Genomic DNA, 27,676 nt, shown 5'->3' with positions numbered 1-27,676 from the left:
TGTAGGGGCTGGAGAAGGTTACAGAGATAGGAAGGGTTGGAGGGGCTGGAGGAGCTTACAGAGATAGGGAGGGTAGTAGGGACTGGAGGAGGTTACAGAGATAGGGAGGGTTGTAGGGGCTGGAGGTGGTTACAGACGTCGGGAAGGTTGTAAGGGCTGGAGGAGGTTACACAGATAGGAAGGGTTGGAGGAGCTGGAGGAAGTTACAGAGGTAGGAAGTGTTGTAAGGGCTGGAGGAGGTTACACAGATAGGGAGGGCAGTAGGGACTGGAGGAGATTACAGAGATAGGGAGGGTTGTAGGGGCTGGAGGAGGTTACAGGGATAGGGAAAGTTGTAAGGGCTGGAGGAGGTTACTGAGATAGGGAGGGTTGTAGGGGCTAGAGGAGTTTACAGAGATAGGGAGAGTAGTAGGGGCTGGAGGCAGTTACAGAGATAGGGAAGGTTGTAGGGGCTGCAGGAGGTTACAGAGATAGGGAGGGTTGTGAGGGCTGGAGGAGGTTACAGAGGTAGGGAGGGTTGGAGGGGCTGGAGTAGGCTACAGAGATAGGGAGGGTTGTAGGGGCTGGAGGAGGTTACAGAGATAGGAAGGGTTGGAGGGGCTGGAGGAGGTTGCAGAGATAGGGAGGGTAGTAGGGACTGGAGGAGGTTACAGAGATAGGAAGGGTTGTAGGGGCTGGAGGAGGTTACAGACGTCGGGACGGTTGTAAGGGCTGGAGGAGTTTACACAGATAGGAAGGGTTGGAGGAGCTGGAGGAAGTTACAGAGGTAGGAAGGGTTGCAAGGGCTGGAGGAGGTTACAGAGATAGGGAAGGTTGTAAGGGCTGGAGGAGGTAACAGAGATAGGGAGGGTTGTCAGGGCTGGAGGAGGTTACAGAGATAGGGAAGGTTGTAGCGGCTGGAGGAGGTTAGAGATAGGAAGGGTTGTAGTGGCTGGAGGAGTTTACAGAGATAGGGAGGGTAGTAGGGGCTGGAGGAGGTTAGAGATAGGAAGGGTTGTAGTGGCTGGAGGAGTTTACAGAGATAGGGAGGGTAGTAGGGGCTGGAGGAGGTTACAGAGATAGGGAGTGTTGTAGTGGCTGGAGGAGGCTACAGAGATAGGGAAGGCTGTAGTGGCTGGAGGAGTTTACAGAGATAGGGAGGGTAGTAGGGGCTGGAGGAGGTTACTGAGATAGGGAGGGTTGTAGTGGCTGGAGGAGGTTACAGAGATAGGGAGGGTAGTGGGGACTGGAGGAGGTTACAGAGATAGGGAGGGTAGTAGGGACTGGAGGAGGTTACAGAGATTGGGAGGGTTGTAGGGCCTGGAGGAGGTTAGAGAGATAGGTAGGGTTGTAGGGGCTGGAGGAGGTTACAGAGATAGGGAGGGTTGTAGGGGCTGGAGGAGGTAACGGAGGTAGGCAGGGTAGTAGGGACTGGAGAAGGTTACAGAGATAGGGAGCGTTGTAAGGGCTGGAGGAGGTTACAGAGATAGGGAAGGTTGTAAGGACTGGAGGTGGCTACAGAGATAGGGAGGGTTGTAGGGGCTGGAGGAGGTTACAGAGATAGGGAAGGTTGTAAGTGCTGGAGGAGGTTATAGAGATAGGGAAGGTTGTGAGGGCTGTAGGAGGTTACAGAGGTCGGGAAGGCTGTACGGGCTGGAGGAGGTTACAGAGGTAGGGAGGGTTTTAAGGGCTGGAGGAGGTTACAGAGATAGGGTGGGTTGTAAGGGCTGGAGGAGGTTACAGAGATAGGGAAGGTTGTAGGGGCTGGAGGAGGTTACAGAGAAAGGGAAGGTTGTAGGGGCTGGAGGAGGTTACAGAGATAGGGAGCGTCGGAAGGGCTGGAGGAGGTTACAGAGGTAGGGAAGGTTGTGAGGGCTGGAGGAGGTTACACAGATAGGGAAGGTTGTAAGGGCTGGAGGTGGTTACAGAGATAGGGGAGGTTGTAGGGGCTGGAGGAGGTGACAGAGATCGGGAAGGTTGTAAGGGCTGGAGGAGGTTACAAAGATAGGGAGGGTAGTAGGGACTGGAGGAGGTTACAGAGATAGGGAGGGTTGTCGGGGCTGGAGGAGGTTACAGGGATAGGGAAGGTTGTAAGTGCTGGAGGAGGTTACAGAGATAGGGAGGGTTGTAGGGGCTAGAGGAGTTTACAGAGATAGGGAGGGTTGTAAGGGCTGGAGGAGGTTACAGAGATAGGGAGGGTAGTAGGGGCTGGAGGCAGTTACAGAGATAGGGAAGGTTGTAAGGGCTGGAGGAGGTAACAGAGATAGGGAGGGTTGTAGGGACTGGAGGAGGCTACAGAGATAGGGAGGGTTGTAGGGGCTGGAGAAGTTTACAGAGATAGGAAGGGTTGGAGGGGCTGGAGGAGGTTACAGAGATAGGGAGGGTAGTAGGGACTGGAGGAGGTTACAGAGATAGGGAGGGTAGTAGGGGCTGGAGGCAGTTACAGAGATAGGGAAGGTTGTAGGGGCTGCAGGAGGTTACAGAGATAGGGAGGGTTGTGAGGGCTGGAGGAGGTTACAGAGGTAGGGAGGGTTGGAGGGGCTGGAGTAGGCTACAGAGATAGGGAGGGTTGTAGGGGCTGGAGGAGGTTACAGAGATAGGAAGGGTTGGAGGGGCTGGAGGAGGTTGCAGAGATAGGGAGGGTAGTAGGGACTGGAGGAGGTTACAGAGATAGGGAGGGTTGTAGGGGCTGGAGGAGGTTACAGACGTCGGGACGGTTGTAAGGGCTGGAGGAGTTTACACAGATAGGAAGGGTTGGAGGAGCTGGAGGAATTTACAGAGGTAGGAAGGGTTGTAAGGGCTGGAGGTGGTTACAGAGATAGGGAAGGTTGTAAGGGCTCGAGGAGGTAACAGAGATAGGGAGGGTTGTAAGGGCTGGAGGAGGTAACAGAGATAGGGAGGGTTGTAAGGGCTGGAGGAGGTTACAGAGATAGGGAAGGTTGTAGGGGCTGGAGGAGGTTAGAGAGATAGGGAGTGTTGTAGTGGCTGGAGGAGGCTACAGAGATAGGGAAGGCTGTAGTGGCTGGAGGAGTTTACAGAGATAGGGAGGGTAGTAGGGGCTGGAGGAGGTTACTGAGATAGGGAGGGTTGTAGTGGCTGGAGGAGGTTACAGAGATAGGGAGGGTAGTGGGGACTGGAGGAGGTTACAGAGATAGGGAGGGTAGTAGGGACTGGAGGAGGTTACAGAGATTGGGAGGGTTGTAGGGCCTGGAGGAGGTTAGAGAGATAGGTAGGGTTGTAGGGGCTGGAGGAGGTTACAGAGATAGGGAGGGTTGTACGGGCTGGAGGAGGTAACGGAGGTAGGCAGGGTAGTAGGGACTGGAGAAGGTTACAGAGATAGGGAGGGTTGTAAGGGCTGGAGGAGGTTACAGAGATAGGGAAGGTTGTAAGGACTGGAGGAGGCTACAGAGATAGGGAGGGTTGTAGGGGCTGGAGGAGGTCACAGAGATAGGGAAGGTTGTAAGTGCTGGAGGAGGTTATAGAGATAGGGAAGGTTGTGAGGGCTGTAGGAGGTTACAGAGGTCGGGAAGGTTGTACGGGCTGGAGGAGGTTACAGAGGTAGGGAGGGTTGTAAGGGCTGGAGGAGGTTACAGAGATAGGGTAGGTTGTAAGGGCTGGAGGAGGTTACACAGATAGGGAAAGTTGTAGCGGCTGGAGGAGGTTACAGAGATAGGGAAGGTTGTAGGGGCTGGAGGAGGTTACAGAGTAAGGGACGGTTGTAGGGGCTGGAGGAGGTTACAAAGATGTGGAGGGTCGGAAGTGCTGGAGGAGGTTACAGTGATAGGGAAGGTTGTAGGGGCTGGAGGAGCTTACAGAGATAGGGAAGGTTGTTAGGGTTGGACGAGGTTACAGAGATAGGGAAGGTTGTAGGGGCTGGAGGAGGTTAAAGATAGGGAAGGTTGTAAGGGCTGGAGGAGGTTACAGAGATAGGGAAGGTTGTAGGGGCTGGAGGAGGTTACAGGGATAGGGAAGGTTGTAAGGGCTGGATGAGGTTACAGAGTTAGGGAGGGTTGTAGGGGCTGCAGGAGTTTACAGAGATAGGGAGGGTAGTAGAGGCTGGAGACAGTTACAGAGATAAGGAAGGCTGTAAGGGCTGGAGGAGGTTACATAGATAGGGAGGGTTGTAGGGGCTGGAGGAGGCTACAGAGATAGGGAGGGTTGTAGGGGCTGGAGGAGGTTACAGAGATAGGAAGGGTTGGAGGGGCTGGAGGAGGTTACAGAGATAGGGAGGGTAGTAGGGACTGGAGGAGGTTACAGAGATAGGGAGGGTTGTAGGGGCTGGAGGAGGTTACAGAGATAGGGAAGCTTGTAAGGGCTGGAGGAGGTTACAGAGATAGGGAAGGTCGCAGGGGCTGGAGGAGGTTACAGAGATAGGGAGGGTTGTAGGGGCTGGAGGAGGTTACAGAGATAGGGAAGGTTGTAAGGGCTGCAGGTGGTTACAGAGATAGGGAGAGTTGTAGGGGCTGGAGGAGGTTACAGAGATAGGGAGGGTTGTAGGGGCTGGAGGAGGTTACAGAGATTGGAAGGTTTGTAGGGGCTGGAGGAGGTTTCAGAGATAGGGAAGGTTGTTTGGGCTGGAGGAGGTTACAGAGGTAGGGAAGGTTGTAGGTGCTGGAGAAGGTTACAGAGGTAGGGAGGGTTTTCGGGGCTGGAGGAGGTTACAGAGATAGCTAGTGTTATAGGGGCTGGAAGAGGCTACAGAGATAGGGAAGTTTGTAGGGGCTGGAGGAGGTTACAGAGATAGGGAAGGTTGTAGGGGCTGGAGGAGGTTACAGAGATAGGGAAGGTTGTAGGGGCTGGAGGAGGTTACAGAGATAGGGAGGATTGTAGGGGCTGGAGGAGGTTACAGAGATAGGGAGGGTTGTAGAGGCAGAGGAGGTTACAGAGATAGGGAGGGTTGTAGGGGCTGGAGGGGGTTACAGAGATAGGGAGGGTTGTAGGGGCTGGAGGAGGTTACAGAGATAGGGAGGGCTGTAGGGGCTGGAGGAGGTTACAGAGATAGGGAGGATGTAGGCGCTGGAGGAGGTTACAGAGATAGGAAGCATTGTAGGGGCTGGAGGAGGTTACAGAGATAGGAAGCATTGTAGAGGCTGAAGAAGGTTATAGCAATAGGGAGGGTTGTAGTTGATTATTTCTCTTCCCCCTCATCACCAACTACTCCTCAATTTCTTTTGCCTTCACCTTCCTCCAGCCAGTCACTCTCTCAGAGGCTCCTCCATCTCTTCTTCCTATCTGACCTCAACATCCAACAGCCCTGCTCCCTGTAGCCTCACTCCCTATCACTCAGGGCCCACCCCATCTTCCTCAGGCTGGCTGGACCCCATGATCCCTCCCAGCTCTCATCACGCACCCTCCAAGCAGTGAACTCTGCCTCAGTACATGTGACCTACACACCCTCTGCCCTCACACTGGCTGTTCAAACAGCATTTGATCCAAAACAACACCAGGGGTTACCACTCAAGACAGGAGGGCATAAATCATATCTGACCCCTGAATCCTGACCCTAAACTCTGGGCTTTGACTACACCCACTGGCAGTGACCTCTGGCAGCACAACCTGGCAGCTAACCCTCACCCCAGACTGCAAACACTATCGGTGAACTCTTAACCCTGACTACACATGGTGAGTGAACTCTGACCCCTGACTGTCCACTCGGTCAGTGATCTCTGACCCCTTACTGCACGTGTCGGTGAACTCTAACCCTACACTACACACTGCTAACACACCCTCTGGCCCCCAAGACGCACATTGTGACTTTAATCTCTGACCCTTGTCCACACACCCTGACCCCAGACTGATGTCACACCATGCTCCCAGACTGAGGTGTCTCTGAGCCTCGAAACCTGACCTCAAAACCCCTCATTTAAAAACCTTGAAAAAGAGTCCTGATCGCTGACCCTTAACCCTCACCCTTACACAGCCATAAACCAGGATGACAACCCTCTCACCCTGCCCTCACTCCAAAGCCCCTGAATCCTGTTCCCAAACTCTCCATGTACAACACTTGCTACCCCCTCTGCACTGTCTTCTGAAGATTGGTACATGGACTCACCTCATGCATGACCAATGCCCACATGGTAGACTGAGGGTCGGCCTAGATAAAAGGCTGGAGTCTCAGGAGCTGATAGTTTGCAGATGGAACTGCCCTCACCCCCCCAGGCAAAGCAGGAATATGGTGTGATCCAGCTCCACTCACTTTTTTACTCGCAACTCTGACCAGTATGTGCCTCTATCTAATTTCAAAATAACTTCCTCCCAGCCTGGTTTCCTGTGTTACCCTAGTTCTATCGTCTGCTTTACACAATCGAATGACCGGTCTGCTCTCCAATACTGACTGGATAGTGAGACCCTGTCAGATCTGAGTGCAGCCTCCCCTAGCCCACCATCCAACCAAATCCCACTCCAACTATCTACCTCACTGTTAGCAGTCCAGTAGGGAGTAAAGGGAAAGTGGTGACTGGGCTGTTGGGTTCTGATCTGTCTCTCCTGTCCCATCGTCACATCCAAAACCCCATTCCCCCAAGATCGTCTCCAATCTCTCAGAGTCACCCCTCACTCCTGTTACTGAAGGAAGATGGAGTTCGGGAAATGGTTAATCTGCTGTTCGCTGGCTCTCTCCATATCAGTCTGTGAGTTTTATTCAGTGTTTGTGATTCTCTCTCTCTCTCGGTTCTGTTTTGCTTCCTCATTTGGGATTTTAATGTCGAAATTCTCCTGAGAACAGTCTGAAATCCTCAGAGAGGATGTGGAAAATTTATTGTAACAGGTCGAGGAAATTAGGGGCTTCAGTCAATGCAGAGAGACTGGGAGAAACTGGGATTATTCTCCTTAGAGCACAGAAGGTTAAGGGAAGATTGAATTGAGGTGTTCAAAATCAGGAAGTGTTTGGATGGAGTGAATGAGGAGAAAGTGTTTCCAGTGACAGGAGGGTCGGTAAACACAAAGAGACACAGATTGAAGAGAATCAGTAAAAGAAGCAGAGAGGAGGGTGAGGAGGAATGTTTTTACACAGCGAGTTCCTGTGATCTGGAAGGTGCTGCCTGAAAGGCAGTGGAAGCAGATTCAATAACAACTTTCAAATGGGGGAATTGGAGAAATTCACTGTAGGTGGTAAATTTACAGGGAGATGGGAGAAGGAGAAGGGAATGAGATTAATAAGATCACTGTCATAGGACTAGCATGGGCACGATGGGTTGAATGGCCTCTTCCTGAACGGTGTTGTGCTCTGAATTGAAATATCCTCCAGGCACTGAGCTGGTCTCATTCTGCACTCACTGACTGTCTGCTCTTGTTAAACTTCAGTTCAGAATCAGGCTGCCCGCCTCCCTGTGAATGGATCCCTGGGTCAGTCAGTCTATCTGACTCCGGAGAATCCACATGGATCGAAGATTGAAGAGGTTTTCTGGAAACGATCTTCACCCAGACTCAGAATAGCAAGATACATGAAGGGCGATGTTGAATATTTTGGTGCTGAGGATTACAGGAAACGGATAAAACTTCATCCTGGGAACTTCAGCCTACAAATCAGTGACTTACAGAGAGCGGACACCGGGGATTATGAGACGGTTGTAACAGGGAATTCAGAAGTGGAAGTTACAGAGAGATTCAAACTGGATGTGTACGGTAAGTGATATTCTATTGGATGGACTGAGCTTCACTGCTCACTGAAAGATAGGAATAAGAGGAGGACATTCACCTCCTTGAGCCTGTTCCACCATTCAATAAGATCCTGTTGGATCAGCTACATCAACTCCATCATCCCATCCGATTCCCAAATCCCTCAATCTGACTTCTGTCAAAACATCTCTCCATCTTGGTCTTGAATATCCTCATCGAGTGAGGAACCTGAGCTCCCGAGAGGAGAGAATTCCGAATTTTCCAAACCCTGTGAGAAATCGCTCCCTCCTCTTCTCAGTCTGGAATAGGCTGACCACAAGACCATGAGAAATAGCAACAGGAGTCAGTCGTTCAGCCCTTCAAGCCTGTTCCATCATTCACTGCAACATCGGTGACCCGATATTCCTCACAGCCACTTTCCTGTCCTTTTCTCATAACCCTCGATTCGCTTAATCAAGAATCGATCTATTGCAGCGTTAGATATACACAAGGAATCTTTCCCCACAGCTCTCTGTGGCAAGGAGCTCCAAACACTCACAACCTTCTGAGAGCAGAAATTCCTCCTCACCTCAGCCTTAAATTGGTGATCCTTTATCCCGAGACGATGCCCTCTGGTCCTAGACTCTCCCATGAGGGGAAACGTACTCTCAGCATTTATCCTGTCAAGCCCCTTAAGTATCCTATAACACCCCTTACCCTGAAATTGTTACCCCTCTAATTCTACTGTCTCCAAGCGGGGCAGGGAAGGGGAAACAGCCTCTCAGTATCTACCATATCAAACACACTAATGATTTTAACCGTCATGTATAATCCTTCACCTGTCCCACGTAAATAAATGCATTGTTGCTTCAACCACCATCTCCTAGTCCAGATGTTACTGAGATCAGAGAGGACAGCCTCTAATATATTCCATTCGTCAGGGATATTTTATTCTTTCATGGGATGTGAGTGTCGTTGACAAGGCCAGACTATATTTCCCATCTTTCATTGCCCTTGAACTGTGCAGCTTGTTTGACAATTTCAGAGGGCAGTTAAAAGTCACCCACATTGCTTTGGATCTGGAGTCACATGTAGGTAAGGACAGCAGATTTCCTTCCCTAAAGGACATTATGAACTTGATGGGTTTTTGCCACAATCAATGGCAGTTTCATGTTCACCATTGCTGAGATAAGTTTTCAATTCCAGATTTTATAAATTTCATTTAATTTCTATTAGCTGCCATGGTGGGATTTGAACCAACATCAGCAGAGTTTTATTCTGGGTCTCTGGATTACTGATCCAGTGACATTTCCACAATATCACTATCTCCCTGAACAGGGTTCACAGTGACAACTCTATCATAATTCTAGAGTCTCTCTATTGTGAGCCCAGGCTGATCTTCTTTAACCAATTCCCCAGCAGATCCAGAGGGTGCCCTCCAGATAATAAGGATCACAGGGACTACATACTGGAGTCACCAATGAGACTGATCCAGAGAGAATTCCCAGGATATGATCCCACACTCTGAGCGGAATTGTTAAAATGGAGGGTTGAGTGGGGTTCAGAGTTGTCTTGTGAGGGTCTGAAGCGGGTGTGAGGATGCTGGATATTGAGGTGACCCACAAGGGCCGACATTCCTTCCTCATGTATCTTTTGTCTCTCAATCTGAATGTCAGAGCCTGTGACAGGAACAAAGATCAGCTATCAGATCATGGAGAACTGTAACATCACCCTGAGCTGCTCAGTGAACACAGGCGACAACACCAGCTTCAGTTGGTGGAGGGGACAAGAAGCACTGAGGAATGACAGCATCCATCATCTCTCTGAAAATGGACAGGAGTTACAGCTTCATTTCACAGCACAGATCGAGTGCAATGTGTACAAGTGTGAGACCAGGAACCCAGTCAGTGAAGACACTGCACACATCAAACTGAGTCATGTCTGCAATGGAAACAAACCTGGTGAGTCAGAGAAAGAGAAAAATGTAACTGTACTCAGTGAGTATCACAGCAAGAGAAAGAAGCAACTTCATTCAAATGTTAAATGGCTCTATTTTGTAACGTCCTGTGTGTGTTTGATGTGGACAGGATAGAGGGAGCTTTACTTTAAAGTTCATTTATTAGTGTCACAAATAGGCTTACATTAACACTGCGATGAAGTTACTGTGAAAATTCCTTAGTCGCCACACTCCGACACCTGTTTGGATACACTGTGGGAATATTCAGCATGGCCAATACACCTAATCAGTATAGCTTTCAGACTGTGGGAGGAAACCGGAGCACCCAGAGGAAACTCACACAGACATGGGGAAAATGTGCAAACTCCACCAAGTCATCTTAGCCGGGAATCAAACCCGGCTCCCTGGCACTGTGAGGCAGCAGTGCTAACCACTGTGCCACCATGCACCCACTGCTCTGTATCTCTGTGTCACTTTCTCAGCTTTTATTACTCTCAGACAGTGAGTGTGAAGTGATGGGCCGTGAATTGATGAACCATGAATAGTTTCACTGAGCTGTGAAATATGTCCCTTTAACAGTGATTGTTTCCCTTCTCCTTCTCCAGCAGAACCATCCTGCGGCTTTCCGTATACTGTGAAGATCATCAGCTCTGTCATCATTCTGACTATTCTTCTCTCGATCATTGTCATCGTCCACGTGATCAGCAAACGTTGAGTATTAGCAACTCATTCCTGAATCGTACTGTTACTCTTCAATATTTATGGATATTGTGATGGAGACAGAGGCAGAGAGAGATAAGATAGAAACAGAATGAGACAGCTAGAGAAAGAGTCAGAGATAAAAAACAGAATGAGAGTTAGAGGAAGGGAGAAGAGATAGAGACATAATACTGAGTGTTACTTTTCAATATTCATGGGTATGCTGATGGAGACAGAGGGAGAGAGAGAGAGGAACAAGGATTCATAGAGTCATAGAGGTTTACAGCATGGAAACAGGCCCTTTGCCCCAACATGTCCATGTCACCCTTCTTTTTAACCACCAAGCTGGTCCCAATCGTCACCGTTTGGCTCATAACTCTCTTTACCCATCTTAACCATGTAACTGTCTAAATGCTTTTTAAAAGACAAAATTGTACCCACCGCTACTATTACCCCTGGCAGCTTGTTCCAGATGCTCGCCACCCTCTGTTTAAAAAAAATGCTACTCTGGACCCTTTTGTATCTCTCCCCTCTAATCTTAAACCTATGCCCTCCAGTTTTAGACTCTCCTATCTTTGGGAAGGATGGTGACTATCTAACTGACCTGCACCCCCATTATTTTATAGACCGCTATAAGATCACCCCTTAAAGACAGAATGAGACAGAGCTAGAGAAAGACAGAGAGAGGTAAAGAGAGAGAGAGAGAGAGAGAATAAGATGGAGTTAGTGGAAAGAGGAAGAGACAAAGAGAGATAAAGCGAGAGAGATTGTAATTGAAGGGGACAGAGAGAGGAAGAGATTGAGATGACTGAGAGAGATTGTGAATGATATAGAGGGGGAGGCAGAATGAGAGATTGAGTGGGTAAGAGAGCCAGAGTTAAAGAGTCAAAGACAGAGAGAGATTGAGATAGACAGGATTGGAGAGATAGAGACAGAAAGACCAAGATAGGAGAGACTTAGATGAGAATTTTCCAGCTGTCCGTGTCCCGCCGCTGCAGCAAGCAAAGACAAAGAATTTGGTGCTCAGCCAAAAAATTCAGACAGGAGGAGAGACAGAGAAAGAAAAAGAGAGACAGAGATTCAGGGAGAAAGAAAGGGAAACAAGGAGACAGAAAGAGAGAGGGAGATTGAGAGGGAAAGAGACTGTGAGATTGAGGGAGGCAGAGACAGGGAGAGATAGAATGAGACAGATAATGATTGACAGAGAATAATTGTGAGACAGGAAAGATAGAGCTAATAAATGAGTTTGATGGGGAGAGAAAGAGTGAGAGAGAGAGATAATGGTTGAGAGTTGGGGAATGAGAGGGTTTTTGAATGCAGAGCAAATGTTTGAGAGAGAGGATAAGAGAAAGAGAACAGACAGAAAGATAGAGACTGGGATCCAGCTCTGTGTCAGGACTGGGATCACTGACCTCCATCCTTCTCTCTTCTATCAGGCACTGAGCTGGGGGCCAGGAGAACCCAGGGGCAAATTCAAAATGGTAGGTGATCCATTCTGTAGACTCGTATCCCTCTCCCCCACGTTGCTTCACTTTCCATCACCTTCAATTTCCCACATCCCTTTTCCTTTTGCCTGCTTCCTCCTGTCTTGACCCTCCGTTCCCATTCCCCTCCCTCCCTTTGTTCTCCTCTCCCTCCCCATCTCTCCCCCATATCAGAGAACCGTTCCCTTTCCTCATCTCCTCACTGCTCTGAACTTCCCTCCCCTACTGCTGTTCCTTCTTCTTCCCTCTCCATTTTCTTCATTCACTTCATCACCCTCTCATCTCCCTGCTCCCCTGCCCTCTCCTCTCCCTCTCTCTCTCACCCCCTCTCCCTCCGTACAACCTCGCTGCTTGAAGCACCCAAAAACCAGCATCTGGATGCACAGTCATAACTTGTTGTGACTCCTGCCTCCCTCACAGAGCTTCGAGGAGGGACTGAGGGATCTGTCTCTGAGCCGGATGGATGAGGAAAAAGAGGAAACGGGCTGAGGAGGAGACAGAGGAGAAGAAGTGTGTGAGAGGAGGGAGAGGAGAGGTGTTTTCCAACAGTCTGAAAGACATTCTGATTCTGGGCCATTTCCAGAGAGTAGTCCATGACATCCCATTGGGAACATCACAGAATTCCCAGCTGCTCACAGCAAGATTGTAGCAGTCGCCAATCAGAGGACAATCACTGACAATCTGCCCTGTGACAAGGCTGAGAATGTCAGGAAGGTGACTTTATCAATTGGACATCCAGCCGCTTTGAATAAGAATTCAGCAGGACAAGGAACATATGTCCCATAAACAGTCCTGCAAAGTCTACGTGCAGCCGACGCGGCAACTCCCGTATGCTGGCAGTGACTGCTGGCTTTCACAACTCAGAGACTGCCTGAGCATCCTTTCAATGTCTTTATTGATGTAACTTTGGGCTTGTGTTTTCATCCTAATTTGCCTGGGCTTCACATTGTGCAATTCTTGTAATAAAAGTGGTCCCCCCTGGAGTGGACAATAACACAAGTCCCCCACAATAACACGCTGTCCTCACACTTTAGCTCCATATTATGCTGCAGGTAAGGTCCTATTGCTCTGACTTATTATTTTGCCAACCCTGTAACACCATCCTCTTAATTTTTAACAATATTAGATCTCTTTTAGTCCCGTTTTTCTATGGGCAGCTGCGGCAGGCAAAGTTTTGATCGGGTGCAGCGCCAACGCTGTTTCTTGTGGCACAGGTGGTGATGGTACTGTCTGCAGCAGAAGAAGGCAGCTGAGTGCATCCACATTCAATATCTACACCCCTGGCCTACGTTGGAAAGAGTAGCTGTATGCAGCCAGCAATAAAGTCCATCCCTCTACCATCGCAGAGGTGACTGGTGGCAGTGGTTTATCCTCTCAGAATAAACCCAAAAGCGGATTGTGATCTGATATTATGGTGAAATGTATGAATGAAACTTCTTCACTACATAAATTATCTCCACTCTCTCTTTTGCCAATTTGAAAATACTTTTTCTCAACGTTTGATAAGGTTCTTGACACAAATATGATTGGCCTCTCCGTTCCATCTGATATCCTGTGGAACACGATTGCTCCCATGTGATATGATGATGTGTCAAAGGTAACGACCAATGGTTTGGTTGGATCAAAATGTACAAGCAGTGTTGATAACTGTAAGGCTTGCTTTACTTTTGCAATTGCGTATTTGAATGCCTCTCTCCATTTTCATCACCTATGCTTCTCAAAAGCTGGTGCAATGGGGCTAAGATTGTAAACATATTTTGTGGGAATCTGCTGTAATAATTTACCAACCCTAAGTACAATGTTTACTTCAGTACATTTTTAGGCCGTACTACATTCTTTATCACTTTAACCTTGTCCTCCAAAGGATTTGGCATCTACCCTGAAGCTCAGGTAACCTCCTCCATCTGGAAAGTGCATTTCTCTTCTTTTAAATGGACATAAGCTTTTTAAAATCTTTTTAGGGCCTCTTCTGGGTTTGCCCTGTGCTCCTCAGGGGATGCTTCCATAACTAGGACATCACTACTTTGAGAATGTCTTGCAATAAACTTTCTATGTACACTGGAAAACAGCACAGGTCAAAGAGATTCCAAAGGACATAAGCATGTACTGGTATAACTGGTTGTGAGTGTTGATGGTAACTAACTGCTGGGAATCTTCATTCAACTCCAGCTGTCGACAGTCATGAACTAAGATCTAACTTAGTTTACTTAAAGTCCCCTGCTAATTTTGTGTAGAGGTCCTTGATTCTTGAAATGAAGTATCTACCTATCTGAGCTCATCACTTTACAGTTAACTTATAATCACCAAGATTGTTGAAATGTGATCTGGCTTCAAAGTAAGAACTATAGGCACAGCCCATTCAGAGAACTGTATAGTTCTTATGACAGCCAAGATTTCCAATCATCCTAGCTCCATTTTTACTTTATGATGGAGTGCATAAAGCACGTTGCAGACTTGAAAGAATTTAGGCATTGCCTCAGGGTGAAAGAAAAAATTGGCTTTAGCACTTTTTTTCATCCTGGTTCCTTCTGGAAAATCTCAGAGTTTCTGCACAATAACTCTTGAAATCCTACATCCCAATATGCAATCTCTCCAGCCAGTCCAATTTTATCTGTTTCAACCCAGTTTTCACCCATGAGACAAGGTCTGTGTCCCTCAATCATTAGAACTGGTAACTGTGCTGTTTGTTTTCTGTTATAACTGACCCTACTGTCTTCAGCATCTCTCCAGTATATGTAGACAAAATAGCTTCCGAATTACTCAACCTCAATGATTACAAACCTTTCTAGAAGCTGTTGAATGCATCTTCCCCGATGACTGTGGCTGTGGCTCCAGTGCTAACCTCCATTTTAAGAATTCTGCCATTGATCGTCAAAGCTAATTCTATAGGTGACACCTTGCTGAGTTGGACCTGATTTAAAGTATTAGTTTCGGATCTGTGGCCAAACAGGCCATCTAAAATGGTGATTTGTAAAGTGCCCTGGGACAATCGGGCAAGAACTAAAGCGACAGGCTGCAGCCTAAAAGACAGAGATAAACAGGCTGCAACTTAGACCAGTGAATAAACAGGATATGGGTCATCTCCAGGACAAAAGAGACTTTCTGGTCAAACAGGCTTGTTTACCAGACATAAGGGCACCGTAACTCCTTATTTGGGAGGGTGGTGTGAACCCTGCGTGCCCCCAGCACCTACAGACATGGCCATTGGGGACACACTGAGAGATTGGTGTGGCAGCACCTGATTGGACTTAATCGATCAGGGGGAATCAAGTCCTGATCGATTGATTGGTAATGGCCAAAAGGAGCGTGAGAGCCAACAGAGTATAAAGAGTGCTGCACAACCAAGAATCTCTTTCTCTCTCTCTGACCCCACGAACAAGCTACAGCACCAGTGACCATCGCCAGTGACAGCCAGCATGAGGAGAGCCACCACACCCGAGAAGAAAGGAAGACCAGAGCCAGAGTGCCAGACCAGACAAAGGACCAGACGACGCAGAGGACGACCGAGACCAGCGCACAGGTAAAGGCCAATATCTGTTTGGGTATTTGCCAGTCATGCAAAGTTAAGTCAAGGTCTTGTATTGGACTTGAGCTCTTGTATTTTCTGTAAAGATAACATTGTTGGTTGGGTGGGTGATAATCGTGTGTCTTCAATAAATATTGGTTGTACTAACAAGACATCTACTCGTAGTTATTTGTCCACCCCATAAGGATTAAAGCAAACTGTGCGGCACGTACAACAGATACCTTGTTAGGCTCCTCAGACAGGTATTTTAATGGTACTAAACTGACTTGTTTTTATTGTGTGTTCTGTTCTTCATGCTCAGTTTTGCACCGTGCCTGTAAATGATCCCTCCTTTTTCAATGGAAACATACATAATTTCTACATTGTTTCCTGGGAGAGCTCTCTCTGCCCGACACCGATAACAAACATCCACCCCCAGTGCTGTACTACACCTCTCAGGCTCTGCTGCAACCTTACACAGGCTGTTCCTCACAGCAACCATTTCATGACACAGACAGTTCACTTCATTCGGCATGCCTTGTACTTCACTTGTGCCCTACTCAGCACATTCAGTCACCAAGGCCATTTCTATGGCATTTTCCAAAGAGATTTTAGTCTCAGCCAGCAGCTTGTTTTTTGTACTGTGAGGCTGTTAATCCCACAGACCAATTGGTCTCTTAACATTTCCCCAAAAGTTGGATTGAATTCACAGTGCTCTGCTAACCCTTTTAATCTAGCCATGAACTCAGAGACTGTCTTCCACAAGACCCTCACTGCAGAGTGAAACACCTACCTCAACATGATGACTGAAGGTTGGGGGTTAAAATTATCTTTGACCAATTTTTGACCATCTGGTCAAAAGACTTTGCCAGAATTTTGCACCAGCCCACGTAGAATCCGACCCTGTCTGGAGTGTCATGTGATGTTAGACTCCTCACTGGGCTGTAGCTTCATGGGCTACAGACTGAGGGTAGTTTCAGCTTTTGTTTTTCCTCTGCTGTGATCTCATTGATTGCAAAGAAATAACATCACCTTTCGATATACTGCCTCTAGTTCTCAAAGTCTGGGTAATACAGGTCAATCTTCTTCATTAAAGGCATTTTAAGGCCTTTTGGACCTGCTTTCTCTGAGCTTTGACAATCACTTCCCCTTCACCCCACAACTGTAAACTGTGATCTCCCAATAACTGATCTAGTTTTCCTTCATTGCCAGTGTAGTAAATTCAAAGCAAGATCCTGATTGTAACTGAGAAGCCCTCATTCTGTTTGTTCCATAATTAAATGAGCCATATTGTTCCCCAGTGATACTCAAATCTCTCCCAATGAGGCATTGGCTTGGAATCTGTGAGGCTTTTGATACTTTCAGAGTGAGGTAAATGAAGAGTGCACAATTTGAAAAACTGTTTTGCTAATATTTCTTATACAACTTGAATAAGGATTAAATTTGCTTTTGTTAAACGTGTTCCCCCTTCTTTTAAATAACAGATTAACAACTATGATGTGTCCAAAAGTAAGTCACATTTATTAATAATTTGTGAAAAAAAAATTATAAAACATTCACGAAAAACATAGCCAAAGCAATTCATGAGCTTTTGGACTTTGACATAACAAACTTTCCAGGAATGGGGGATGATCCTCTCTCCCGGTTGTTACTAAAAGGAAGTTGAGTTTTTCTTTTTAATACTGATGGACTCCACATTCAGAAGAAGCACACACTGTCTTAACTGAGCTGTGTGTTGCCTGTTCATCAGACAGCTCAACACACACATAATCACACGCAGAGTTATCGGGGTGAATCCTGCTGATTCTCCCACTCCACTGTTTATTCCCTCAACTTCATCCTCATTAAAAGGAGAGGATTTTCCAATTCATGGTTTAAACTGACCCTGATCTGATCAAGTGGTTCCACCTAATTTTGCTTATTGGTTCATAGGAAGTTGACACCATTGTCTAGGCCAGCATTTATTGCCCATTGCTAATTGCGCCCTGACAAGGTGGTGATGAGCTGCCTCCTTGATCTACAGCAGTTCCTGTGGTGTAGGTACATGCACAGTGCTGTTAGGGAGGGAGTTGCAGGATTTTGACCCAGCGACAGTGATGGGATGGCGATATATTTCCAAGTCAAGCTGGCGAGTGACTTGGAGGGGAACCTCCAGGTGGTGGTGTTCCCAGGTATCTGCTGTCTTAGTTCTTCTAGATGGAAGTGGTTGTGGTTTGGAAGGAGCTGCTAAAGGCACCTTAGCGTGTTCCTGCAGTGCATCTTATAAATGGTACACATGGCAGTTAGTGTGCATGGTGGTGGAAGGAGTGAATCTTTAAGGTGGTGGATGAGGTACCAATTAAGTGTGCTGCTTTGACCAGAATGGAGTCAAATGATACAATCTCAGTTGAATTTACTACTGGACAGGACAGACCCCGGAAAGAATCCCTGATCAATCCTAAATTTTTAATTGGACATGTGGAAGAACAGGGTTACAGGACTGGCAATGAACTCTTAACAAAAGGATAAAACATTCAGTAATCAAAAAAGTTTACTATGATACGCTACCGTCTCACTCTACTTTCATGGATATATACAGACTTGTAAGGATAATACAAGTTACAAAATCTATCCGATACTCTAATGATCTCAGTAAATACACAGGCCACTTAAACAAATTGAAGAAATGTGGTCTCTCTGAAATCAACCACATATAGATTCTGAGGATTATTTATCAGTTTCAGCAGACCCCACCCACACCTTCACCCTCCTCCCCCAAGTCCACTCCATCCAAACAGCCGTCACACTGTGAATCAACTGGCCTCATTGAAACTCTTTGTCTTCCAACCTCTGCCCTTGAAGATCAAAGTTTGGAATCTTCTTCAACACAGCACAACTCCAGGGTTTTCAACCTCCCCTTTTAGCTTCCCTTTTACCTGGATCACCATTTGCTTTCCACAAAGTCTCTCAGGGATTCAGTCTTGCCAACAAAATGCCACTGCCTCACAGCTCCATGAGGAACCACCAATATTTTGAGCCTCTCAGATATCTGGTTTCTCACATCGTCAACTTTAAATCTGCTTCTTTCAGCTGGGTCATTAGTTCAGAGCCCTCTCTCTCTCCTTTAATTTCACTGAACTGGATCTTGCTCAGAATCCTGTTCTTTGTTCCTTTTATTAGAGACTTTCCTTTTTCTCATTCCTTGGTTTCTGGAGCTTTATTTTGTTCTTTTGGCAATTCTACCATCTCTAGTGCCCCGTCTTGTACCTTGTTGCTCCTGGCACGAGATCACAACTAACTCAAAAGCTCTTGTGGTCTCAGTGTGGCCTCTGGTTGTTAAGCAACAACCTAAATTTTATTTAAGCTCTATTGGCTTTAATGTCATAAAACAATCAACGGTACAATGCAGGCACGTGAACCACGCTACAGAGTGGCTTTCTTAGCACATAATTAAACACAAGTTAAGCTGAAAAGCTTTGCCTTACTTCTGATATCTACAGACAAATAAAAATTATGTAAAACTACCTCTACTTCCTGACACATACTTCTTGAGTATTGCTGGAGTTGCATTCAACCAGACAAGTGGAGAGTATTCCATCACACTCCTGACTTGTGGACAAGTCAGCACTTCTGGATGAAGATGGTAGCAAGCGCCCTGCCTTTTGCACTGAAGTACTCTTTTGCTTTCCAACTTTCTCAGTCTCGAGGAAGTGGTCTTACTCTGCTACAGAAGAAGAAGCTAGTTATTGGCAACATAACAGACTAAGATTCATTCTATTCCTATGGTTCAAAATAGTCCAGGGACTGGTGGTAAGGTTAATAAATGATATAAAATTCAAAGTAAAATATATAATTAAATAAAGATAATTAAACAGTGAATTTACATACATTATGGATGGCAGTACACATGAGGTGTCACAGTTGCAGCATGTAGGACTTACTGGATGCCAGTGAGGACGAAAACATACAAGGGTTGGGCAACCATCCATGGTTAACCAGAAAGGGTAAAGTTCAAAATTAAAGAAAAACATATAATTGTGCAATTGCTCAGAAGATTGGACAGAATATAAAGAACAGCAAAAGATGACTAACAAATTATCAATGATGGAAAAATTGGATTACCAGAGAAAGCTAACCCGAAATATAAAAAACAGCTGGTAGGAGTACTTACAAACATTTTAAAATTAAGGAGTTAACAAAGTGAATATTAGATGCATAGAAAGTGAGTCTGGACATTTGATATTGGGAAACAAGGAAATAGCAGATGAATTGAACAGGTATTTTGCATCAGTCTTCACTATAGAGAATACAAGTAACATCCCATAAGCAGCAATAAACCAGGAAATAGGAGGGAGGGAGGAACTCAGGAACATTCTAATCACCAGAGAAGTGGCACTGAGTGAATTGTTGGGTCTGTGGGCTGACAAGAGCTCAGGTCCTGAACAAATTTATCCTTGGGTCTGACAGGAAGTGTCTGTTACGATAGTTGATGCACTGGTTTTAATTTTCCAAAACTCCCGAGATTCGGGGAAGGTCCCATTAGATTGGAAGACAGCAAATGTAACTCCATTGTTCAAAGAGGAAGCAGTCAGAAAGCAGGAAACTATAGGCCTGTTAGCCTAAAATCTATCACAGAGTAAACATTAAAAGATAATATTAAAGATGTTATAGCAGGGCACATGGATAAGTTCAGATAATCAGGCAGAGTCAACATGGTTTTGTGGAAGGGAAATCCTGTTTAACCCATTTATTTGAAGAAGTAATGTGCTGTAGATAAAGGAGAATGGATGGATGTACTGTATTTAGATTTCCAGAAGACATTTGATAAAATGTCACATCAAAGGTTATGGTACAGTGATTAGCATTACTGCTCACAGCACCAGGGACCTGAGTTCGATTGCTGGCTTGGGTTACTGTCTGTGCTGAGTTTGCATTGATTGCATGGTTTCTGCCGGTGTTCCTGTTTCCTCCCACTGTCCAAAGATAAGCAGGTTAGGTTGATTGACCATGCTAAATTGCCCCTTAGTGTCAGGGTGATTGGCACGGTATATATGTGTAGTCATAGGGATAGGACCTGGGTGAGATTGTTGTTGGTGCAGACTCAATTACATGAATCTAACAAAGGGATTCTATGATTCTAGTATACAGGTATGGCAAGTTATTAGGAAAGCTAATTTTATCATTTATTGTGAGAAAAAATATAAATGCATTAGAAACAATTCAGAAAAAAGACTATTACCTGAAATGGGTGGGTGGTTTGATGAGAAAAGTTTGGAGAGCTCAGGTTATATCCATTGGAGTTTATAAGAGTAAGAGGCAACTCAATCGGAACCTTTAAGATCCTGAAGGCTAATGACAGGGTGGATGTGGAAAGGATTCACAACTGGAGTGAAAGGACTGCAGGGTTTACATCAGATCCGTTACTTGTTAGATCATTTAGTTCTGCCTGTCACTGTTTGGCAGGTAGTCCAGTGTTGTAGCTTCACCAGCTTGAAGCTTCATTTTTATCTAAGCCTGGTGTTGTTCCTGACATGCCCTCCTGCACTCTTCATTGAACCAGAATTGATCATCTGGCTTGGTGATAGTGGTAGAGTGGGGAATATACTGGGCCCTGAGGTTACAGATTGTGCTTGAGGACAATTCTGCTGCAGCTAAAGGATCACAGCGCCTCATGGATGCCCAACTTTGAGTTGCTAGATCTGTTTGAAGTCTATCCCATTTAGCAAAGTGGTCATGCCACACAATGCAGTGGAGGGCATCCTCAATGTGAAGTCGTGATTTTGTCTCCAGAGGGACTGTGCACTGGTCAACCCTACCAATACTGTTATCTGCAGCAGACAGGTTGGTGAGGATAAGGTCAAGTATGTTTTTCCACCATTGGTCACTTCATCACCTGCCGCAGTCCCAGCCTAGAAGCTCTGTCCTTTAGGACCCGGCCAGCTATGTCTGTGGTGGTATGATCATGACACAATTGGTGGTGGATATTGAAGTCCCCACCCAGAGTACATTCTGTACTCCTGCCATGCTCAATGCTTCCAAGTAGTTTTCAACATGGAGAAGTACTGGTTCATTAGCTGAGGAGGGACAGTATACAGTAATCAGCAGGAATTTTCCTTGCCCATGTTGAAGCTTCATGGGTCTCATAGTTCATGCTGAGAACTCCCAGGGCAACTCCTTCACCACTCTATACCATCGTGTCACCACCTGTGCTTGGCCTGTCCTTCTGGTGGGATAGGACATAGTGAGGAATGGTGATGGTGGTGTCTGGGATATTATTTGTAAGGTATAATTCTCTGAGCATGACTGTGTCAGACTGTTGCTTGATTAGTCTGTGAGACAGCTCCCCCAGCGTTGATATAAATGTTAGTAAGGAGGACTTTGCAGATAGACAGACCTGCGTTTGCTTTCCTCATTTTGATTCATCCGGTTTCATTCCTTTTTGACTACGTAGCAGTTTGGAATTATGGAGTGGGAAGGGCAAAATTTGTTGCCTATCCATAATTGCCCTTAACACAAGTGGCTTGAGGGCATTTCAGGGGAATTTAAGAGTCAACTACATTCCTGTGGATCTGATGTCGGCCAGACCAAGTAAGGATGGCAGATTTCCTTCCCTAACTGGACATTAGGGCTTAAACAACAATCGGCAAGGTTTTGTGTGATCACAATTAGACTAACTTTTAATCCCAGGGTTTCATTAATTTAATCTAAATTCAGCAGTCACTGTGGTGGGACTTGAACTCAGATTCCCAGTACATTAGTCTGGGCCCCTGGATTATTAATCCAGTGACAATACCATTCATTCTGAAATTCTGAAGGGGTTTGACAGGTTAAATACTGAGAGGCTGTTTCCCACTGGCTGGAGAATCAAAAACATAGTTCCTACAGATTGGAGGGGGACGAATGTAAATGCATTATTTGAAAAGAGAGATAAATTCAGTGAACTGTAGGTCAGTGAGCCTGACGTCAGTACTGGGGAAGTTTCTAGAGTCTATTATCAAGGATTTCATAGCTCGGTATTTGAAAGGCAGAGGTATAATCAGACAACGTCAGCAAACATTTACACAAGGGAAATCATGCTTGATTAATCTATTGGAATTCTTTGAGGATGTAATTTGAAGAGTTGATGGAGGATTTGGTTTATTTAGATTTTCAGAGGCTTTCGAAAAGGTTTCATATTTCATATAAAGGTTAGGGGTAAGTTTTTCACTCAGAGTGAGTGGTGAGTGAACGGAATCGGCTGCCGTCGGTGGTGGTGGAGGCGAACTCGCTGGGGTCTTTTAAAAGACTTCTGGATGAGTATATGGGATCTAATGGGATTGGGGGTTATAGATAGGTCTATGGCTTAGTAGGTATAGATGTGATCGGCGCAACTTGTGGGCCGAAGGGCCTGTTTGTGCTGTAGTGTTCTATGTTCTATATAATAGGTCACTCTGTAAAGTTAAAGCACATGGGATTGCAGGTAATGTCTTGAAATAGATAGAAAGCTGGTTAGCGGATAGGAAGCAAAGAGTTGGTATAAATGAGTCTTTTTCTGATTGGCAGTGAGTAACTAGTTGGGTTCCGCAGGGATCTGTGCTAGGATCCCAACTGTTCACATTATATATTTATGATTTGGAAGAGGGAATTGAATGTGCATGTATCATAGGTCATAGAATCCATACAGTGCAGAAGGAGGCCATTCGGCCCATCGAGTCTGCACCAACCACAATCTCATCCAGGCCCTATTCCCATAACCCCATGTATTTACCCTACTAATCCCCCGACACTATGCAGCAATTTAGCATGGTCAATCAAACTAACCCGCACATCTTTGGAGTGTGGGAGGAAACCCAGGGGGAGAACGTGCAAACTCCATACAGCCACCTGAATTGGAATCGAACCCGGGTCCCTGGCGCTGTGAGGCAGCAGGGCTAACCAATTTGATCTCCAAAATTATCTCCAAATTTGCAGATGATGCAAAGTTGAGTGGAGGGTGAGCTGTGAAGAGGATGCAGAGATGCTTCACTATGATTTAGACAGGCTGAGTGTGTGGGCATATGCATGGCAGATGCAGTATAATGTGGATAAATGTAAGATAATCTACTTTGGCAGCAATAATAGGAAGACAGATTATTACTTGAATGGGTGTAAATTGAGAGCGAGACCTTGGTGTCCTCGTGCATCAGTTGCTGAAAGTAAGCACGCAGGTGCAGCAGGCATTAAGGAAAGCAAATGGTATGTTCACCTTCATAGCAAGAGGAATTAAGTATAGGAATAGGGATGTTTTGCTGCAATTGTATAGGACATTGGTGAGGCCATCCCTGGAGCCTTGTGTGCAGTTTTGGCGTCCTTATCTGAGGAAGGATGTCCTTGCTGTAGAGGGAGTACAGTGAAGGTTTACCAGGCTGATTCCTGGGATGGCAGGTCTGTCATATCAGGAGAGACCAAGTTGCTTCGGATTATATTCACTGGAGTTTAGAAGAGTGAGGGGGGGTCTTATAGAAACTTAGAAAATTCTAACAGGGTTGGACAGGGCAGATTCAGAAAGAATGTTCCCAATGATGAGGGAGTAACGAACTAGGGGCTCATACTTTGAGGATAAGGGATAAACATTTTAGAACTGGGGTGGGGAGAAATTTCATCACCCAGAGGGTGGTGAATGTGTGGAATTCATACAGAATGTAGCTGAGGCCAAAATATTGTCTGATTTCAAGAAGAAATTATATATAGCTCTCAGGGGATAAAGGGATCATGGGATAGGGAGGAACGGGGGAGGGTGTGGGAAACAGAATATCGAACTCGATGATCAATCATGATCAAAATGAATGGTGGAAGAGGCTCAAAGGGCTGAATGGCCTCTTCCTGCTTCTAGTTTCTATGTAACATAATGAGATGGTCTCAAAGGAGATTGTCATTAGGACTGAGATGAGGAGCAATTTTGTCACTCAGAAGGTTGTGAATCTTTGGAATACTGTACCCCAGGGGTTCTTGGATTGTATTGTAGATCATGAGTGGTATTCCGAGCTCTCTGCCGGCTTTGGAACCTAAGGAGAAAGCAGAAAAGTCTTTTTGAAAGAAGTAGTGAGCAAAATCAAATGGCCCCGTTATTCATGTGCACTAATGGCCGTTAAATCTCAGCGGGAGGTCAAAAACGGGATTTATGCCAGTGAGATCTCAGAGTGAGATCTTACCTCATCCTCTCTAATGGCACGATCAAGTTCACGCCTCGGAAGGGTGCGAGCCTCATTAGCATATATTATAGTACATTATAATATAACTTGTGGGCCTATTGCTGCTATTTCTGTCCTCATTGTAACTTCCCACCCAACTGGTGTGACGACATGTCAGCGCTAATCACTGCTGGTTTTCAAAATCAAAAAACAGTCGTGATGACCAGGCCCTGGTCCTTGTCAGTTCATCATTTATCCAAAGTTAACTAGTGCCCCCAGGTGGTAAGAGTGGCACGGGGGCTGGGATGGGAGCACACTGACACCTTGTGGGGAGGGCAGAGGGGGGAGGGTACTGCGGTGTGTCCTGATGGTTGTGGAGGAAGGGGGAGGAGGAGTGTGACATTGCTTGTCCTAGGGGTGGGTGGGTCACTCTGATCTCAGTGGGGAGGAGCTCCTTTTACTTTAACCAGTGATCGGAGATCTCGATATTCTTGGCCTTGCCATTTTCTTTTGCACCCAACTCCCCTCCAGGTGACTGCCTGGTTCTTGCTTCCCCTTTGATATTGCTGTGTTGTTCAATACAATGAGGAAAGCCAGCTGTGTAATTACAAGTTTCACACCAGCTTTCTCCCACTTTTGGGCAGATTCTGATTACAGATTTTTAACAATTGTTCATAGGGTGTGGGCTAGGCCAGCATTCATTGCCCATCCCTAATTACCCCTTGAGAAGGTGGTGGTGAACTGCTTTCTTGAACCACTTTAGTCCCTGAGGTGTAGGTACATTGTTAGGGAGGGTGTTCCAGGATATTGATCCAGCAACAATGAAGGGGTGGTGATATATTTCATGGTGAGGGACTTGGAGGGGAATCTCCAGGTGCTGGTGTTCCCAGGTATCTGCTGCTCTTGTCCTTCTCGAAGGTAGTGGGTGTGGGTTTGGAAGGTGCTGTGTAAGGAACCTTGGTGAGATCCTGCAGTGCACTTTGTAGATGGTACACACGGCTGCCACTGTGTCTCGGCAGTGGAGGGAGTGCACTTTTGTGGAAGGGATAGCAATCAAGTGGGGTTGCTTTATCCTGGATGGTGTCGAGCTTCTTGAGTGTTGTTGGAGCTGCATTATCCAGGCAAGTGGGGAGTATTCCATCACACTCCTGACTTGTGCCTTGTAGATGGTGGACAGGTTTTAAGGAGTCAGGAGGTGAGTTACTGCTGCAGGAATCTAAGCCTCCAGCCTGTTCTTGTAGCCTTAGTACTTATACGGCTAGCTCAGTTCAGTTTCGGGTCAATGATAATCCCCAGGATGTTGGTAGTGGGGGATTCAGCGATGTAAATGCCATTGAACAACCCCAGTGCTGTTTAGGAAGGAATTTGACTTAGTGACAGTGAAGGAACGTCAAATGATATATTGATCAGAATGATGTGTGTGTGCCTGAGAGATTTGGGATGGGATTTGGAGGTTTTGATACCCCCATGAAACCACCACCCTCACTATTATCAGTGGTGGAGGTTATTTTGAAAAATGAGGCAGCTGGTGTTCTCATTGAACACTGGGATCTTTCTGTGTGTGTATTTGAGTTCAGCAGGTGGGTACTGTCAGGAGATGTAGTGAGAATCAGGGATCCAGGGAATGGACAGGCTCTGGGGGTGGAACCTCTGCCCTATTTTCCATTACCATCTCATTTCCTTCTGGTGAAGGGCGTTTCACTTGAGGTCTATTCACTCTCTGCACTTCAGAATAAATAGTCCGTGGATTATCCGTGCAATCCTGCCCATTCGAATCTTTGAAAGGGAAGAATGGACAACAGTGAGTGACGTGGGGATTTATCAATGCAACCTCATCATACATGTTCCTCTGATCAGCCCCTCCTCCCAAACTACTCCTCCTCCTGTCCATCCTCCCCCCAGCCACTTCTCCCTGCACTCCGCATGAACCTCCTCCGCAGCCCTTCCTTTCTCCCCCACTCCTCCTCACCTTCACCTCTCCTCCGTGACCCTCCTGCACCTCCTCTCCGGCCACTCCTTCATCCGCCCAGCCCTCCTTGCCCCCCCGCCCCTCCTACTGGCCCCTCCTCCCTGACCCTCTCCGCTCTCTGCTGACCCTCCTCCCCCTCCCAACCCTTCACCCCCTGCCCCTTCCCCCCTTTCCTTCTGAGCCGCCCCTTCCTTTCCTGTCCTCTCCTCTCCTGCCCCACAATTCATGCAGCGCATCACCTTCTCCTTTCTTCATGTCATTGAATCAAGAAATGTCCAGCCGCCTCTTGCCTCCTCTCTTGCCCCCTCCTTCCTGGCCCCCTCCATGGATGCCCACTTCTTCCCTCCCTTCCCAAGCTTCCACCTACCCTTCCTCCTTTGTCCCTTGCTTCCATGCTTACTGCTCCCCTGCCCCCTCATGCCCTACCTTCTCCTCCCCTGCCCCTCCCCTTTGCACCTTGTCTCTTGCCTTTCCTCACAATCCTTTCACTACCTCTGTATTCAGCCATGTTCACTCTTTCACTTCCCTATCACACCATCCCCCTCCTCCTGTCCCTGCCCTCTGCCTGCGTGGGTCTCCTCCAGGTGCTCCGGTTTCCTCCCACAATATAAAGATGTGTGGGTTCGGTTGATTGGCCATGCTAAATTGACCCTTAGTGTTGGGGGATTAACGGGGTAAATACATGGGGTTATGGGTTTTGGGCCTGGGTGGGATTCTTGTCAGTGCTGTCACTGCACTGTAGGGATTCTCTGATTCTTTCCCTTAATTCTGCTCCCAAACCAGACCCTTCCCCTCACTCCACCTTCACAGTTTCATCCATTTTAGTCAGCCCTGCCCCTTTACCTACATTCCACCTGATCCACACACACATGTATTATTTAATTATTTATTAGTGTTGCCAGTAGGTTTACATTAACACTGCAGTGAAGTTACTGTGAAAATCCCTCAGTCTCCATGCTCCGGCACTTGTTCGGCTACACTGAGGGACAATTTAGCATGGCCAATGCACCCAACCAGCATGTCTTTCAGACTATAGGAGGAAACAGAGCACCGGAGGAAGCCCACGCAGACACGGGGAGAACGTGTAAACTCCACACAGACAGTGACCCAACTCAGTGATCAAACACAGGTCTCTGATGCTGTGAGACAGCGATGCTAACCACTGTGCCATGAGTACCATGAGCTCCTTATACACATGCATGTGTTTGTGCAACTTGCCTACATTTGCCACGCGCTTTTTCCTTTTATTAATTATCCATATAATCAGCGCACAGATGATCATGAAGAGGATCATGATTCCAGCCCGTAAATATGTTAAATGGTTCTTTGCTGTTCCTTGCTCTGCAAAATAGAAAGATA

The 27,676-nt window shown here is 46.6% G+C and overlaps 2 protein-coding genes across 2 annotated transcripts in view; one reads left to right on the top strand and one right to left on the bottom strand.

Moving 5' to 3' along the window:
* The window catches only part of LOC145351313 (SLAM family member 6-like), a 58,432-nt gene extending 48,185 nt beyond the window's left edge, over nt 1-10,247 (top strand). Inside the window, exons 4-6 of the mRNA XM_080200936.1 lie at nt 7,282-7,602; nt 9,252-9,536; nt 10,138-10,247. Coding sequence (XP_080057062.1) covers nt 7,282-7,602; nt 9,252-9,536; nt 10,138-10,247 — 716 coding nt within the window. The remainder of the gene's footprint in view (nt 1-7,281; nt 7,603-9,251; nt 9,537-10,137) is intronic.
* Nucleotides 10,248-14,500: 4,253 nt separating this feature from the next.
* Nucleotides 14,501-27,676, bottom strand: part of LOC145351312 (SLAM family member 5-like) — a 39,014-nt gene continuing 25,838 nt past the window's right edge. Inside the window, exons 4-5 of the mRNA XM_080200935.1 lie at nt 24,156-24,222; nt 14,501-14,735 (exon numbers count right to left, since the gene is read on the bottom strand). Coding sequence (XP_080057061.1) covers nt 14,501-14,735; nt 24,156-24,222 — 302 coding nt within the window. The remainder of the gene's footprint in view (nt 14,736-24,155; nt 24,223-27,676) is intronic.

The sequence above is a fragment of the Carcharhinus amblyrhynchos genome, chromosome 13, assembly GCF_965287045.1.
Source record: "Carcharhinus amblyrhynchos chromosome 13, sCarAmb.v2.hapA, whole genome shotgun sequence".
NCBI classification, from domain to species: Eukaryota; Metazoa; Chordata; class Chondrichthyes; order Carcharhiniformes; family Carcharhinidae; genus Carcharhinus; species Carcharhinus amblyrhynchos.
The sequence above is the reverse complement of the archived record's forward strand: the minus strand, read 5'-3'. Positions and strand labels throughout refer to the sequence as shown.